At 40.3% G+C, this 17,136-nt stretch overlaps 1 protein-coding gene across 6 annotated transcripts in view; it reads right to left on the bottom strand.

Annotated features, from left to right (window-relative positions):
- Positions 1-315: 315 nt before the first annotated feature.
- The window catches only part of ENAH (ENAH actin regulator), a 93,249-nt gene continuing 76,428 nt past the window's right edge, over positions 316-17,136 (bottom strand). For all 6 annotated transcript variants that reach the window (XM_036379571.2, XM_036379573.2, XM_036379575.2 and 3 more), the window contains 8 exons: positions 15,692-15,999; positions 14,693-14,835; positions 14,263-14,317; positions 13,915-13,963; positions 11,696-11,762; positions 5,792-5,870; positions 4,511-4,568; positions 316-3,371 (listed from right to left, as the gene is read on the bottom strand). In XM_036379571.2, coding sequence (XP_036235464.1) covers positions 3,334-3,371; positions 4,511-4,568; positions 5,792-5,870; positions 11,696-11,762; positions 13,915-13,963; positions 14,263-14,317; positions 14,693-14,835; positions 15,692-15,999 — 797 coding nt within the window. In that variant the 3' untranslated portion in view covers positions 316-3,333. The remainder of the gene's footprint in view (positions 3,372-4,510; positions 4,569-5,791; positions 5,871-11,695; positions 11,763-13,914; positions 13,964-14,262; positions 14,318-14,692; positions 14,836-15,691; positions 16,000-17,136) is intronic.

The following is a 17,136-nucleotide window of genomic DNA, read 5'->3' as shown; positions in this document are numbered from 1 at the left end:
CCTCCATGTTCTCCATGGATACAGAGACCAAAGTGTGTATATGGCATGTGAGAATGTAAATCACATCATATGTTTGAAATTAATTTTAATTTATGTACAGCAGTCACTGTTCATGGATGTACACAGTCCCTGCAGTTACATTCTTTATAAGGTTAAAGTCTTCACTGTTCTCTACTGGATCTTCTGATGGAGAAACAGAAAGGAGAGGTGGAATCAAGGAGTAAGGAATGATCACAGTCATTAAAAATCTGGGGACTTTGAGCAGTAAATCTCAGAGAGTCTTCTATGAGGTTCCAGAAATAAATGGTGGCAACGTGTATATATTGCAATTTTATTTCATTCGCTCAAACAAAACGTTAGCATGTAAGAAATTTAAAATGACACAATATGATAAAAATAGCAGAGAATGAACTGAGAAACTAAAAAGAAGGTAAACCTAAATGCATGAAAAGTCAACATTCATTAGTGAACAGCTTCAGTCTTTGATTGACACTTGGTAACTTTAAAACAAGGAACTGGAAATCATTGTGACTGTCTGAAGAGATTTCAGCACCAGCACTAAGGGTTTTACATTCAGTTGGTTTGCGGTTGACTCGGGAGCCACTCGTCTCTAGTGCAGGTTTATCACAGGTCAGATCACAGTGTTGAGGAAAGCAACGCCCTCCTGGCATTAGGAAGGATCCCTTAAACTGCCCTCAGCTTAAGACATCCATTGTACAAAAGCACAGAACCACCACAATATGGTTTTTAAAGGACTTAGTCACCGGAAAGCAAAGTAATCGAAGCTTCTGCAGTTCATTTTCAATACTGAAATCTCTGGAAACGGTGCAACTGTCAGTAGGTCAGGAAATGTCTACAGTAATCTTTAATTCAATCCAATTTCCTGGAAAGAACCAGTTCTGCAGGTTGGGATTACAGAAAGTATGTATGTAGAAGCAGCACAAAAAGACAACATCTGTTCCTTTTTCTTTTAAACAGAAATCATGTTAATTGTAGACCAAGGCACAAAACGTTTAGTGCATAAGCCAGTTCCTTGCACAATCTAGAAGTTCAGCCTTTAAATTTTGGACCACTTATAGCCATCCATGCTATTCCACTGTGTAACTCCTGAACCCTCCTAGAAACGAATCAAACGTGATTTCTGACAAGGGTAAACATCCTTACTGCTCCAAAAGTCTGTGTAAAACAAAAAGCTACATCAACAAAGATGAAAATGCCTCCTCTTGTTTTGAGAAAAACAGTACTTGACAAGCTTACTATGGATTTTTTCTTTTTAATGCCTTCAATAAATGCATGCAGAAAAGTGATGTTGTTTCTCCTCTTTATTAAAAAAAATAATAAAAAAAATTAATAAATGGAGTTAGGCAATATTTCCACTGTCATCTTCCCTTAGAATCTGAACCTAAAAAGGATCAGGCAATGTTTGAATGGGAAAAAGATTTCCTAGTGAAGCCTTTCTGAAGCTGTTGAGTGCTGTTTTGCTTTGGTGTTCAGCACTCTAGACAGTCTGTTATTGAAAGCATCTGTGCCACGAATGGAGCTGCCTGTACTCGTAAGCAAATCTCTCCAGAAGTTGTAAGTAAGCTTTTCTTCTGGATCAGCACAGATTCCAAAGCAAACAGGGCTTGGAAAAGTGGATAGTGCAAGGAAAAAAGGGAAGATTTTGATCCATATTTTTTGTTCAAAGCACTACAAAGCCAATTTGCAGAATTTCTATTCCACTGAACTTTACCACATTAAAAAACAAAATTAAAAAAAAATAAAATTTACACTCATAAGACTGAAAACCCTGGGAAAGAGAGAGGTATCACCTCACCTCCCCTAAAAATGACTCTCAAACTGTTGAGCAAAACCAATAGCATTTCACTGCTATTTTTCAGGGTTTGTCTCGTGTGGAGCTGTGGGGGGTTTTTGTTGGCTTTGAGTTTTTTTGGAAAGGAGGGTGGCAGAGAAATTAGGAGGAGAAGGGGCCATTTACTGTGACCTGCTGGTTCTCAGGTAACTCCTGCTCTTCTGTTTCATTAAACAACCAAACAAATGGAGTCTCAGAAAAGAGTGAAGCAGAGGGTCATGGTGAAAAGGTGAAGGACAATGCACTTACACAGGGGCATCCTCAGCAAGTCAGATGCCTACAACGTTTTTTCTCTCACCGAGAAACGAGTTTGGTTCACCTGGGAGTTTCAGAACCATTACTGGAAGTTATTACTGAATTTCAAATAGAAAACTGAAAAAAGATACAAAAGGATCAAGTACCTGGTTCCATTAACATGGTTACTGATAAAAGTCATGTTTTCCTCATTATTACACATGCATGTAAGATGAAGAAAAAGTGTAGAAAGTAATAAAAATGTGTCACCTTCCCCCTCCCTCTTCCCACATCTTCCTGGGCATAAATTAAGCCTTACAAATGAAAAGGCTACTCTGTGACATGCAATTTTTCTTTTAATTAAAAAGCTGGCTGTGTTGTGTTACATTACAAAATGTCCACATGCATAAATCTAAAAAAAGCCCCAAAATCTACTGTAAATCTACAACATACTAATGATTTACATTTGACTGCTGATTCGCTTTATGTCGAAGTCTTAGATTTGGTAAAGCATCGTAACAATGTAGGAAGGCATCTACATCTTTAAACTCTGGACTGTATTTGCTTTTTTTCTTTTTTTAAATTTTCCTAGAAAATTGCATGAAGGCTAACTAGAGAGGCTTCCTATCATAAAATTCCAAAATCTTGATATGTCATCACTGTCTAGGTCACCCTCACTTACAAATATTGCCCTTTCAAAGCACGTGTCTCCAATTGCTCCTTGTCTCGTGAACCGAACTTCTACACATCTGATCTTTTAAATTACTCATGGAAATATCAGATATGATAGGAAGACAAACCTGAGATACATTTGAAGTACAACAGTATAACTTGCTAACTCCTTCATTAATAAAGAAAACCTCTCTGAAAAGCCTTCCCAAGCTTTTCCCTGTTGTTTTTTTTTTTTTTGTCTCAACAACAAATTCTGAAACGTGTGCAATTTTATCTTGACATGAGTAGACTTCAAAGCACTGTGATCTTGTCTGATAGATGTAGGAATTTCTGCATAATCATTACAGTAACTTTAAGAGTCTTTTCCACCCTGCTGTAAAGGTCAGAAAAAAGCTGCAAACTAGGAGGGGAATAGCATTATCACCAGAGTGATGTGTCTGAAGCTTTTCAGAATAGGTTGTTTCTCCCTCCTTCCAAGTGTCTGTCTGTCTGTCTCCGTTTTCTTCTACCAGCTCACAAAACGTAGTCAGTTTTATATCAAGTTAAAGAGTCACATCGGCTTAGTACGAGTCTTTCTATGCAGTATTGGACTTGCTGAGTTCCTGCCTGATAGCTGCAGAGAGACAGAGACAGGGTTAGCAGATCAAAGAAAGGATTCTTTACTTTAGGACAGCAAGCTGGAACACACAAGTGATCCCTCAAAGCAGGCTCACCCTGCTCTCACAACGTGAAGAGCCAGCACCTAAGGCAGCCCCATGTGGCTTCAGGCAAGTGGCATTATCAACCAGGCACTGCCTTTTTTATTCCTGTAAAATTTATGTTGAAATCTTAATTTTTAGTTCCCACCTCCAGCAAGCCTGTGGGAAACACTACCATTGGGGTTTTCAATGAGTGTAAGTATGGACTCATTTATTTTATTTATTTAAGAGCAGCCTCAGGGGCCTGTTTGCACTCTATTGGTCTAAAAGACCGTGGTATAATACAACACAAACAAAATAAGGGGAAAAGCACTACATTCTCCTTTGTCCCAAACCAGCCAGTTCTTTCTACATCAGTTGATGACATTCAGTATTTTATCAGCAGTGCTGTTAGATTAATATGACTTTTTTTCCTCCCCACACTTTGTTTGGGTACATTCCACAAAGCCAAAAAGAACAAAAGGCCCACCAAGGTAGTAAATCATACACAGAGTTTTGCCTAATTTCTGATAGGTGAACCTTTAGGATTATGTTTTCTCAATGATTTCCCTTAAGTAGAGAAGACTACATAGGAAAATAGCTTCTGTTAAAATAAAAATAAAAACTGTGAGACTTCTTTTCTTTGAATCATATGTTACAGACCAAAGAGGTAACTGAAAGCTAGAAGCTTTCATTAAAATTCTTTCAAATTCTCTTCTAAATATTTCTAGTTTTGAAATACATACCTCAGCAGCTCTGGATTATTTAAAAATAACCCACCTACCACCACATGATATTAAGGATAACTTCAAATCACTCAAATACAGCATCACTTCAACCACTCTTAAAAGACACATTGGTGTCAACATTCTACTAAAACAAAACCCCCAGGAGGGAAATCCCTGAAGCACATCAACTGGAACAGGTCTGGCACCAGTGCTTTGCCATCAGACAAAGAACAAAGCTACTTTTACCAATAAATCACTCTCAGGCTACCAATACATTGCATTTACATTTTAAAGCACCTGCAGCTACCCTAAAACTGAGCAGCATCAGTGAACAGAGCAATACTTACCATCAATGAGTTCTTCCTTTAATTTCGTTAACTCCTTCCTCATTTCATCTAAAATATCCTAAAATGTGTCAGAGCATAAATAACAGATTAGTTTTAGCAAACTGTAAATTTCTGTGGAGAGAAATCCAGAATTATCCCACTACAATTCTTCCCATTAATCCTTAACCCTTCTGAGCATAACCCACTCCTCAGCTTCCAAGTTAATCCTCAAAACCTGAGGCATCCCTAGAACATTATTAGTGCAGTCACAATACAGAAAAAACAGTCCCTAGAAGTGCCACAAATTGATTCCTGTAGAATTTATGAGAGGAGAAGGGATAAGAACGAGAAAGCTTTGCTACAGGTGAAATGTGATGTGGAATGCAAAGAAAGGAGCTCACTAAACACCACAAGCCAAGGAAATATTTCAAGGAAACAAAAAAAAAAAGGTAATCAAGGTATCAAGGTCCCAATCCCAGTGGAATGTGATGGAATGAAGAGAACAGAGAGAAGTGCTGTCCCTGCTTGATGTTTTTTCCACCCTTTTCTCCAAGCTCCTCCAGAACCACTCCCCAGGCCAGAAGCCACTCTAGAACTGTTGAACCAGGACCCAATCCAGAACCAACCAAAACTGATCCATAAACCAACCTAAAGCCAACTACCACTGTGTGGGGATATGGCCTAGAAGCAACTAAAAGTTGTTACCAAAGTAGAAGTGGCTCTAGAATTACCCACTGAGCTGCAGCCTGCACCAGAATCTCTCTCCCCACTTGGGGATGATTGATCCAACCACCACCTGGAGATCCTTCACCTCCAACTCCACAACTCCCACAGATTTCCTCTGCTCTTCAACTGGAGAGCTGCACAAAATGCAGAATCCCTGGGTGCTCTTCCACCACCAAACTTGTGACCACAGGTGCTGACATCTGATATTAAAACATGGTGGTACTGCTAGAGCTGCCCCAAGAGCTTGGTGTTTGCTTGGAAACAGAGAAGAGAAGGAAAGGTTTTCCAGGCAAACTGATTTCCCAGTTCCATTTATAATGTCAACACCATCCTGTGAGTGCTGCCTCATGCAAAAGCAGGAACTTTGTGAGAAACTAACAGGGCTGTCTAAGCCTCCATCCTACAGCTCCAGCTCCTAAGAACACTGACACATGCCTGGGCAAAAATAAAGACTAGTAATTACTAAATCATTAAAACTTTGCAACTAACAAAACAGTTTAAATTTTGGTATTGGACAGCTGCAAGTTCTTATATCCAGCTTCCACAGCAACCTTTTTTAAAGCATTATCCACATACCTGCTTCAATCTGTCATAATCTAGACCTTCTGACTGTACTCCGTTGGCACTGGGCTGTCCCGTTGGTGTAGATTTTGGTCTGCAGCACAAAAACACATCCAGGAGTTACTGGCTGCTCATTATTACAGGATACATAAGAGATTCCCCCATCAAAATTGCTGACATTTGTCTAACAAAAACATAGTAAAAAAAATCAGAATGGAAAACAAAAACTGTTGGGAGTGGGAGGATGGGAAAAATCAAGCAGACCCAAAATACCACACAGAATAGAAAGCAACACCCAAGAATGTTTTCCACGCACTGGAAATATTAATTACCGTAAGAGTTATTAGTTCAAAACAAGAACTTTCAAAGCAGCAGACAGATTTCACTGTCAGTGGTTTCTGATTTCCTCATAATGGGCATGAAAAGCTGAATGCCTTCCAATGTCAAGCTCTTTCCTTTTGTAACTGCCTGCTCATTCAAAAGAGGGTCTGTCTCCCAAGGAAGCACTCCCACTAACTAATGACTGCATGCTGATGCTGACTATGCTGAGCAATCACCCTGGGGCATTTTCAACACTTGACAGACCCAAGCAATGTTATCCAACTCCTCTGCAACCTCAATTAGTCCATCAGTTGCTTTCTAAAGCTACTGAAAGCAAATACTATAACAGCAGCAAGATTTATCTTTATTTATGTTAACTGAGAGGAAGTTCTAATGTTTTGGATTATGTCATATTTCATGTTTGCTTATGAAATACTCTCTTTAAGACATCAAAAACTTGCTTACCCAGATCACCTTGCATTTTAAACACAGATTCCAAGAGAAGGGGTTTTTCCTGCCTTTCCACTTCTCTTTCCTGATCCCCTCTTTAATTTAAGGGGCAATTCAGACTCATGGACTTCCAGAGCTGTGAGCAGAGACAGAGCCTGGATGTTCACAGCAGGAGTACAAAGGAGTTCTCCCAAGAGGGAGGAAAGTTCTGCTGTTCTTAAATACATTTTACACCTTGGCTAACATTCTCCCTCCTTTACCTATAAAACTTCAAGCCAAAAAGAAGCTGTGGATAAAATTCCTGACAATTCATCTCAAGGGGCTTCCCTGATGTTTAGAATTATCACAGTATGCTAATTTTAAGGAAGGGCAGAGAATAAAGTAGACTAAGCTGGGTCCTATTTCATTGCCCTTGTATGTGGCATCTCTGAACAAAATAGCCTGGCCTACACTCAGTGTGTCCCTTCAAAATTCCTGCATAGGAGAAATTCATTCAGCACTGCATTTTTCTGCATTTGTTACATGAGGGTGCAGACAGATTTACTGCCACAAAGCTGGATAAAAATGAAAAAAAGACTTTACTTCTTTGTTTGTTTTACAAAATCACTGCCTTGAGCTTCCATGCATCTTCCCTTACAAGACAGGAGTTTATCCATAAGGAAATGATCCTATTCTGCTGGTTTTGTTCAGTAAGAGCTGAATGAACCTCACACTAGGCTGTCTTGTTGGCTTTTACAACCTGACAGGACTGTGTTCTGACTTGCTAACTGGAGAACAACACTCCAAGTGTGATTCCCACAGAAAAGGGTGCACACATCAAAATGTTGGTTTGATACTTGTTCTTCCCTAGGATCACAGACCTCAACTGTCCCAGCTGTAAAGAATTAAGTCCACACAGCTTAAATGTAAATTCCCAGAGAGAAATTGCTAATTACTGTTCTTGAAACACACCAAACTTAAACACACAATCCACTGAGTAAGACAGAAGATGAAATATTGAGTAACTTGATAGTGAAAGCAGCTGGAAAATAGAATTCACCTTGCAACCACCAGAGAACCTACAGTGTGCACTGATGCTATGAAGGCAAACCACAGTTTAGGATCTTTTACAGAACTGTTTACATGTTACAGTGCTCAGTTCACTATGGAAGAATTCCTTGCTCAAAAACACTCATCAGCTGAGATCTTTGGCCACTGCTGGTTCATCTGGTATTTAAAGAGTTACTTGCAGTTTACACCTGAAATTGTGAGCCCTGACCTACTCCAGGCAGAACACTGATTTTTTCAGGTAGTTCATATATAGTTTCTGATCATTTCCATTGACTGTAGTTCTGTTCCCATACACTGTGGCATGACAGCATTTATCCAACATGACTGAAAAAAATCCTCTTAAATGCAGCTCCTGGCAATTGGTAACAGTCACCCAGTATCTGCCTTAATGGAAAAACCCAATCAATAGCATGCTTTAATTTTTTTTTTAATTACTTATGAGTTCAATGTACTAATAAGATGACTTCAAAAAGAAGCTCTACACAAACTGACTGCTTCCTTTTCTTCATATCTTTGGAACAGAAGGTCAGTTTTATCCACCATAACTATATTATTTACCCACCATAACTATATTATCTACTGCTTCTATCTGTTAAAAATCTCCACAGGAAAGCTTCTTTATGAACACTGCCCCTCAATCTTGACAATGTGCTCACTTTTTGCTTTCCAAAATGCAAGACATTCTTAATTCAAACACTGAAATACCATAATTAGCAAAACAGATAATTTCTAATCTCAGGAAAATCTAGCTGCGTTCCTCCCCAAGTGATGCTAATGGTTTTTTTCCCTTTTTCAGCTTGAATGCAGCTGTCATTTAGGCAAACGTTAACTATTGAAATTGAGTGAATGCAAACATCCCAACGTGGCTGAAGAGCTCTCCCGTGTGGTTTTTCATAGCATTGCCTGACAGTCCCTAACACACCTTCAACCAAGCATGCAAAGGAAAGATCTTACCCATGCCAACATGCAGAATACAGCACCCAAGATAAGTAGCTAAAAGGGGAACTTTTCATACAAAAAGATTAAGTAATCACCACAACGAGTGCCTTCATGAGGAACAAAGCTGGAATTTGACTCAGTAATTCTGAGAGGCTCTGGAACAACATTTACCTCTGGAAAGCTCTCAAAGCCTGAAGGGGTTCAATGTCAACACTTTATGACCACTAGAGAGTGAAACTTAAGATCTCCAGCAAAAAATACACATGATGTTAACCAACTTGTGAATGTGTTCCAAGAAGAAATATTAATTTATGTTTTAAAAGTCTTTAATGAAAAAGCAGGTGTAAAAACACACCCAGAAAATTAATTCCTGTTCCTCTGTATCTAAACTTACAGTTTTGAAAACCTGCTTCTTAAAACACTGCAAATGGTCCACTAAATCCTGGCATATTCAACAGGAATTTGTACCTTTGCAGGTGGAGACTGCCAAAAATCCAGTATTTTCTATGAATTCATACCTGGTTCTTAAGCCATCTCAATTTGCCTTTGACACCATCTGCTTTTAACCAGTCCAAAAATGGGCTCAACTGGACAAACAAAATGTGGGGGAGGAACCTGCTGGTGCATGTGGTGATTACCAACCCATGTAGAAAAAGTCCCACCCTGAACTGGTCAAAGGGGTTGTTAGGAAGTCTCAAATCCCAACAGGATGATACCTGTTTAATGAATCATAGAACCTGTTTTCAGAAGCAAGCAGATTTTTCCATGGAGATTCCCGTCTATTAGGGGGAGAAACACTACCTTTAAAAGCTATTATAGGTCTTCATTTTGTTCACTTTTAGCACCTTAAACACCATGGGGTTTCAGTAGATTCAAGAGTTCTACTTGCATGTTTCAGGAAATATTAAAAACCCACAGCTTCAGTCTCTTCTGTTTGCTCCAAAAAACAAAGGCCTGATTTTAGACAGGACACTAACTTGTTTTAAAATACTTATAACATTCTCTCTGGATAACAACAACTTCATCCTCTATCTCTGGAGAGAAAATTTTGCTGACTTGCCAGTTCCTTAAGTGTGTAATCCCTGTGTGTGACTCACATGCTCTCCCTGCAGAGGTCAGGTGAAAGCAATCCTCACATCCTACCAGGTGAAAACAAATCCCCTCCTGGCAGACACAGTGTTAGTGTCTCAAACTGCAGCTCCCCTTGACTAAACAAGGCTAGCTGAACAAGCTGCTTGCTGAGAGAGACTTGGCAAATGGAGAGAGCTAAGAGAAATACCAGGATAGTCAAGAGAGACTTCTTCTAACAGCTTCTCCTTGTATGAAAATTTCCTCATCCTGGCAGAGAAAGCCATCAACACTGACTAGAAAATTGTATCAGCAGGCCTGAAGTATGGACTATGGCACCTTCCAACAGGTTATGACAGCACTGAGAAAGAAAATTGACATTAAATAAACACAGAATTCCTATTTTGGATTAGAGTATACAGCCAGGGAAGTTCATGTCAAGTTAAATTCTATCTGCATTATCCACTGGATGAATGAAGACAAAAGCTTGATGGAGAGAGTGCCCCAATAAATCTAAGAGAGATCTGAAAAATCCTCTGTACTCCTCTAGGTCAGAAAACATTTTTAAACAGACCTCAGCAACCTCTGAATTTCATCAGCTGGAAAAAGATCAGAGAAACTGGAAGCATGAAACAGTTTACAAGAACCTACTGTAGAATCCAGACTTCAGAACATCCCAGACTCCCCAAAAGAGTCAGATATTGAGAGTTGCCCTACTTACTAATCCCTTTACCCTATGGATAAGCAATTTGAGCAAAGTATCTACAGCCAAAGGGCCAGGTCAGCCCCTGTCTCACACAACATGAACTCTAAAATGCTCTCTAGGACTCCTTACACCAATTATTTCTGTGACAAGCTCCCCCTCAATGCCACCTTTTGAAGCAGATCAAAATATCAGCACAAGGGACCTTGGTCAAAGCAGGTCAGAGGTCCTGGGGAGGAGGGGGAGAGGGCAGGGAAAGCCAAGGCCAAAGGTGATGCAGGATTTTGTTCCCCTGACAGGGTGGCAGAGGGAATATCACCACCAATGGCACCTGCTTCTTGACAAAAAACACAGCAAGCAACCAGAACCAAGGCTGCACACACCTCAAACTCCTGGATTTATTCTAAAATAAGAGATACTTCCTTCACAAGAGAGTGTTTAGTGCTGCATTTTAGAACTGAAGACCCCAAGGGCAATCTCAACTACAAGTGAGGCCACTCACAGAACAACTCTTTTTTAATAATCTGATCACCAAATCTTTTCTAGCTGTGCCCAACAGCCAGATTTTCATGAGAATTCAAGTAATTTCAAACACAGCATTCCCAAGTTGAAGATGTTTCTCTTGCTTTCTCTCAAGAAATTCAGGGAACTTCCTCAGAATATATCAGGGGTCAGAACACTTGAACCTCTGTGTACAATACACAGGAATTCTAAATGAACAAGCCTTCTGCCTAAAGTCAATTACAATCAAATACATATCCAAAAACTTGCTAAAGTAGCCATTTCACTTGCTGAAAATGCCTTTCAAAACACTGCCTGCCTACCAGAGTTCCAGCTGACAAGTTATCAAAGACTGCACTGAAGGATGTAAAACATTTCTATACTTCTTTAGGATGGACTTTCTTAGACTGGTATGAGAGCTACTGAAAATTGTCACAGAATCAAATCTTACCAAGATAACTGAAATATCTATAAAGGCACTCTGTGAGTGGCAGAGAAATAGAAAGAACATCTATTCTCTAGATTTACTACTGAACATGTGAACTGCAGCACTGAATTTGGTTTCACCTTGCTGGAAATTTCAGACTTCAAATAAAAAATTAAACATTGCTGTAGGCAAATATAGACCTTATTAATTCAGGTTATACACCAAAAATTGTTAAAAGAAACTTTTTTGGGTAAAACTTTTGATTTTACTGTCAAAAATTTCCCTTATTAGCATTCTCCAAAAGTAACTCTTCATTCCTACTTAGAACTACTAAAAGCAGTTTCACAGCAGCAATTTTAAACTCATGAAGATGATCTTTACTATTCTAGTCCAGTATCTTTAGCAGCATGTGCAACAATAACAAATGTAAGGAAAAGCAGCTGGTACAAAAGGGGAGTACCTGGAAATAACAGGTGACTTGCTTCCATTCACTGTATTTGTCCTTTCCCAAGGCTTTCTTGTTAGTTCTGGAAAACAGAGTGAGGAGATGAAAAACTGGTTTTTTCTATCCACTGTGTAATTTATGTGAGGAAACTTCAAGCATCTGGCAACTCAAGTCAGCTGCTTGGTGTTTTGCTCTTTTTATTACATTCAGCTTCCCCTTGTACTCATCTGTGAATGCATCAAATGAGAGCATCTTGAAGTGTCACTGGTCTCCCAGACCCTGCAAATGCCATTTGATTCCTAATCTAGGTGGGAGAAGGTCTGCCTGTACTTTATAGGCATTGGATTTATTTCTAGGTATTTATAGGTACTGGATGGCTTCAGCTGTGAACCATGGAACTGTGTAACCAGTCAGCTTCAAACACTTGAGGAATAGGTTTCGTTTCTATTCTATTCTATTCTATTCTATTCTATTCTATTCTATTCTATTCTATTCTATTCTATTCTACAAGGAGTTTTCTTAAACTCTTCATGATAGAAAATAATTTCAGTGCCAGTTTCAGTGAAGTGCCAGCAGATAGAACCTGACACAACCAGAGTATCCTTTCAGCAACAAGAAAGAAGGAGGTTCATTCCTTACAACCTGCACAAGGTCAAACAGCCTTTCTGTAGTGTGGATTGTTATTAATTGCCATCATTACTTACTCAGGACTTCAGTGTGCCAGTGATCTTATCAGTCTTCACTTCAGATTTGGAGTTTGTTTAGTGTGCTCCCTTTCTTTCATATTGCTTAACTCTGCTAAGCTGGGCAAGCAGAGAGGCAGAAAGGCCCTTGCAGAGTCTCTTACTGACCAGAAAATTCCCTGGGATGCAGCTGGATACTGAGAATATCTAAATTGCAGTAGTCTGCCAGCACAGTCTGTAACCCAGCCAAGTGCAGGCTACTTATGCTAATAATAAGCCTTAAACTTAATTTTATACACCAGTTTTCAGGACTTGTCCTGCCACAGGAGTTATTTTAGTAGGATTTTAGCTATATCTGTAAAACTGTGAAACTTCTGCTATGGCTGCAGTTTGCTCAAGGATGCCAAGCATTCCTCTTAAAACACTTTAAAGACCTGTTCCAGCAATGAGGCTCAGCATTACCAGAGCATCTCACAGCAAGAAACAAAGAAAACTTTCTCAACTGGAAGGGAATGGTCAAATTCTGAATGCATTTGACATTTTGAACAGCTTTGGTGAGGCTTCTTATCATCACCAATTAAAGAAACCAGTTCCAGAGGTTTTATTTTCCATCTTTTTGGGCCTATATTATCAGAAGTGTTCCAAAAGCAGTCATTTTCCCAAGGCTAATGTCCTTTCTGTTTAACACAATGCATTTAACAAAATGAAGCAGACTCTTGTAAAAGAAGAGAAAAATAAAGGAGATGTGTGTGAAAACCTTGATTTGTGTGATGTCATTTATTTCCTTGCAGTCTGACTCCTCTAGATGAGTGCCTGTATCTCAGGACTAAATTTGCCAGTTATTTCCATCTGGACACACAACTCCTAGCACTCCTTTTTATTCCCCAGCCAGGTTTTGTTCACACTACAGCAGTGGTTTTCAATATTAAAGGCCTGCACATCATCAAGTGGTTGAATCATCTGGAGGAGAAGTGCACACATGGGCAAGCAATCAGCAGAGGGAGCTGGACAGGCTGAAAGTTGGTGTATTCATTATCCAGTTATTTCCTTTCTGCTTCCACTGCCTTTTGGGGTGACAGACTGCAGGGTTAAATGGCACAGCCCCCCCTTTTGCAGGTATGTACTGAGAGGTGCTCAGGGAAACTGAGGGTACAACAAGGGACTACTAAAGGACAGGAAAACAAAGCCCTGAGTGTCTCTTGAGGGACAATAATTTACAATATTTTACATCTGCATGCTGACAATACCTCTTGGCCAGCTGCAGAATGTGTAAGTTTTCCTTACTGACTGTGTTGGCTACACAGCTCCAAACACTGCCCCTTCAGCAGAGGGATCATGGGCTAAGAATTTCAGCACTCTGCATTTATATTCTTTATTCACTTATGGTCTTTTTATCCATCATCTTCTGAACCAGGACCCATTCTACAGTAAAACCCCAGGCTGTAATCATGGGAGAAGAGGCATGCTCCAAAATTCAGCAGAGGTGACTGAGATTTGTCACTAGATTTTAGCATTACAAAGACCCAGAGTTCACAAACCTGAGCTACTTACCAGGTGTGCTTGTTGAAGAAACCTTAGAAGATGAAGACTCTGATTCTTCCTGATTAAAATGGAGAAGAGAGGGAATAGGGAGAGAGGAGGGAAGGAGAAAAATAATCTTTATAATCTGTTAGATTCACAAGAACCAATCTCAACTGTTTAAGTATTTCAGTTTTTATATAAATATATTTAAAATGGCTCTGCACAACTGTATATAGAAAATGAGCAAGCACTTCACAGAGGAGTGGTTATATGTATATTTTATACAGTAAAATATAAATAATCCCTTGTACACCACTGGAATCTCTCTGCTAATCCTTGTATTGAGTAATGTGAATCAGATAAAATTTCTCAACTCACAGCTTTATCTTCTTTCTGCTCTGGTTCTGTTGATCCCTTTTCAGCAATTCTTCTCCTGTAAGCAGAGACAAAAGTTACCAAGCTCATCATGGCTTTAAGATGGAAGAATGTTGTTTACTGCAATTAAAGACTTACACAGCCGCATGAAAAATAGTGTTTTAAGAAGTACTTTCAAAACACCTTCAAAGGCAAAGCCCTCCTGCCAAAGCAACTGTGCAATTTGAAGTCTGCATGCACTCCCTTACTGCTGCACAAAGGCTTACACAGAAGTACTGGATTACACTCAAATAAAAATGGCTATTCATGAAACATGATCAGCTTCCCAAAGCAACCTCGAGCTGCTCTCCATCTGATCCTCAGCCAGCTGCAAGCCCAAATCCCACCTGTGTGATGACTAAGCAGCTGGAGCAGAGCAGGAACAGCTCCTCACCTCCTGGCCAGCAGGGCACTCATTTCTTCCATCAACCCACTGCCTCCCAAGGGAAGGGGTCCATTTCCACGGCCACCGTCTGTTTTGGATGAAGCAGAGCCTCCTCCTCCTCCTCCTCCACTCGAACTGGAGGAGTCTTCACCCTTCAGAGCACACAAAAAGACAGCAGATGTGCCAACAGAATGAGAGCTGACTTCATGGAACCAGCAAAGTTCACGTGCAAGAAAGGCACATATTGTATTTGCTGGGAATGTCCCGACAAAGGCAGGAATGATGAATCTGACTCCATGTTCTCAGAAGGCTAATTTATTACTTTATAATATTATATTATAATAAAGAATACTATACTAGACTAAAGAATACAGAAAGGATACTTAACTCAATGCTAAAAAGATGATAATGAAAACTTATGACTCTTTCTAGAGTCTTGACACAGCTTGGCCCCAGTTGGCCAAAGAGTCAAAACAACCCACACCAGAATCTAATGACTCCAAACACATTCCACATGTGAGCACAACACAGGAGAAGCAAATGAGATAAGAATTGTTTTCCTTTTCTCTGAGGCTCCTCAGCTTCCCAGGAGAAAAATCCTGGGTGAAGGGATTTTTTTCAGAGAATGTGAATGAAACAAAGGTCTTACTTCCATTGAAATGGTGGCTCTTTTGCTCAGGGTATGAGACATTAAAACTGGTAAGATACTGGGCAAGAAAATACTGAATTTCAGCAGGAGAGAAGAGCATTCTTATCCATTCTTATCCTTTTCTCTGAGGCTTCTCAGCTTCCCAGGAGAGAAATCCTGGGTGAAGGGATTTTTTCAGAGAACGTGAATGCTACAGGCACAAGTGCATAAAGGATGGTATGGGCTGGGAGCACATCCTGTAATGCTTTTTCCTTCATGAACCAAGCCTACCCCAAATGCCTTGATCCTGCTGCTGACCTTGACCAAAGCTTAGAAGCGGGGGGACAGGAAGGTGAAAAAGAAACCAGAGTTCTATTTACCCTTGAGACTTTCCTAAGTTTGGCTCCAGCGAGTGCAGCTGCTAGTCCAGTTAGAGGGCGATTATCCTCGGCCACGAATCCCGCTGAAAAGCCCGAGGCTGGCAGGGGGGGAGCCGGAGGGGGCAGGGGAACGGGAGGGGCTTGGCTGGGCAGCGGAGGAGGCGGCGGCGGCGGCGGGGGCGGCCCCGAAGGTGGCAGGGGAGGAGGTGGTGGAGGGCCAGGAGGAGCTGGGGCTGCTACTGAAGACTGAGCTGGGCCAGGGGGCAGGGGAGGTGGAGGAGGAGGTGCAGGTGGTCCTTGGACAACACCTAGTGTCAGAGAGAAAACAAACAGAAGACATTAAGGATTTAGAAAACAAAGGTCTTGCTCCCATTGAAATGGTGGTTCTTTTGCTCAGTGTACAAGACATTAAAACTGGTAAGATAATGGGCAAGGAAACACTGAATTTCAGCAGGAGAGAAGCATTCTTAAATAATGAGCTAAAAAAATTACACAGTATCCTGTGAGAGATCAGACAGTTCCAGAGACATTTACATGAAACCCCTCCAGTCAGGTTCTGTGCTGCAACCAAGAGCAGCTTTACACCAGGGAACAGGCAGAGAGTAAAGTCAGGCATGAGCATCGTAGCAGGAGAACAACAGGGTGTGCTCACATGGTGCTGAACAGTACCTCAATGCATTAACAAGCACTGACACATCACCCAAACATCTGAGCCCCTGGACTGGTCCAGTGCCAATGCTAATTTCTAAGCTGTATGTAAATCTTTCCTTTAAAATAATTCCAGCAATCAACTTTTACAATTTAATACAAACAGTAATTAGTGAGTTAGAAGACCGACATATTTCAAGCTAATGGGAAGAAGCCCTTCTATTTTTTATCTATCATTCTTCTACTTAATTAAATTCACATTGTTATCCAAATACAAAGTGTACTTTGAAAAAAGAATATTCTGATGATCACTGTACTATTATTATTATTATTATTGGAAGAGTTTAAGAAATCTTGACGTAGACAACAGCTCCACACCTCCACAGATCCTACCTCTGTCTCACCAAAACCACCAAGAGGCAGGAAAAATACTGCACAACTACCTTAATCTCTAAAGGCAGGAATTTCACATATGAGCCTTCCTGGTTTCCTGCTCTGCTACCCACTGCAGAAATTCAAAAGCCTTTTAAACGCTCTTGGCATCACTCACTGTCCAAGTGCACACTTTTATTCCATAGTAGAAGTGAGGCCATTTATTCTATTTCCACTCCATCCCAAAGCAGTTCAGACCTTCATTTCAGACAGGAGGATATAAACAGGGTCCATTCTGCAGGGCTTGTATCAAGCTCCTTATCCCCCAGGAGCCCTTCTGCCCACACCTTTGGAGCTACTGCAGAGTTCTGTACAAAGACCTACATCTACTAAATCCACCTAAATCTGTTAAATCAGTACAAAAG

The sequence above is a fragment of the Molothrus ater genome, chromosome 3 (assembly GCF_012460135.2).
Source record: "Molothrus ater isolate BHLD 08-10-18 breed brown headed cowbird chromosome 3, BPBGC_Mater_1.1, whole genome shotgun sequence".
Lineage (NCBI taxonomy): Eukaryota > Metazoa > Chordata > Aves > Passeriformes > Icteridae > Molothrus > Molothrus ater.
Note: the sequence above shows the minus strand (reverse complement) of the source record. Positions and strands in the feature narration are given on the sequence as shown.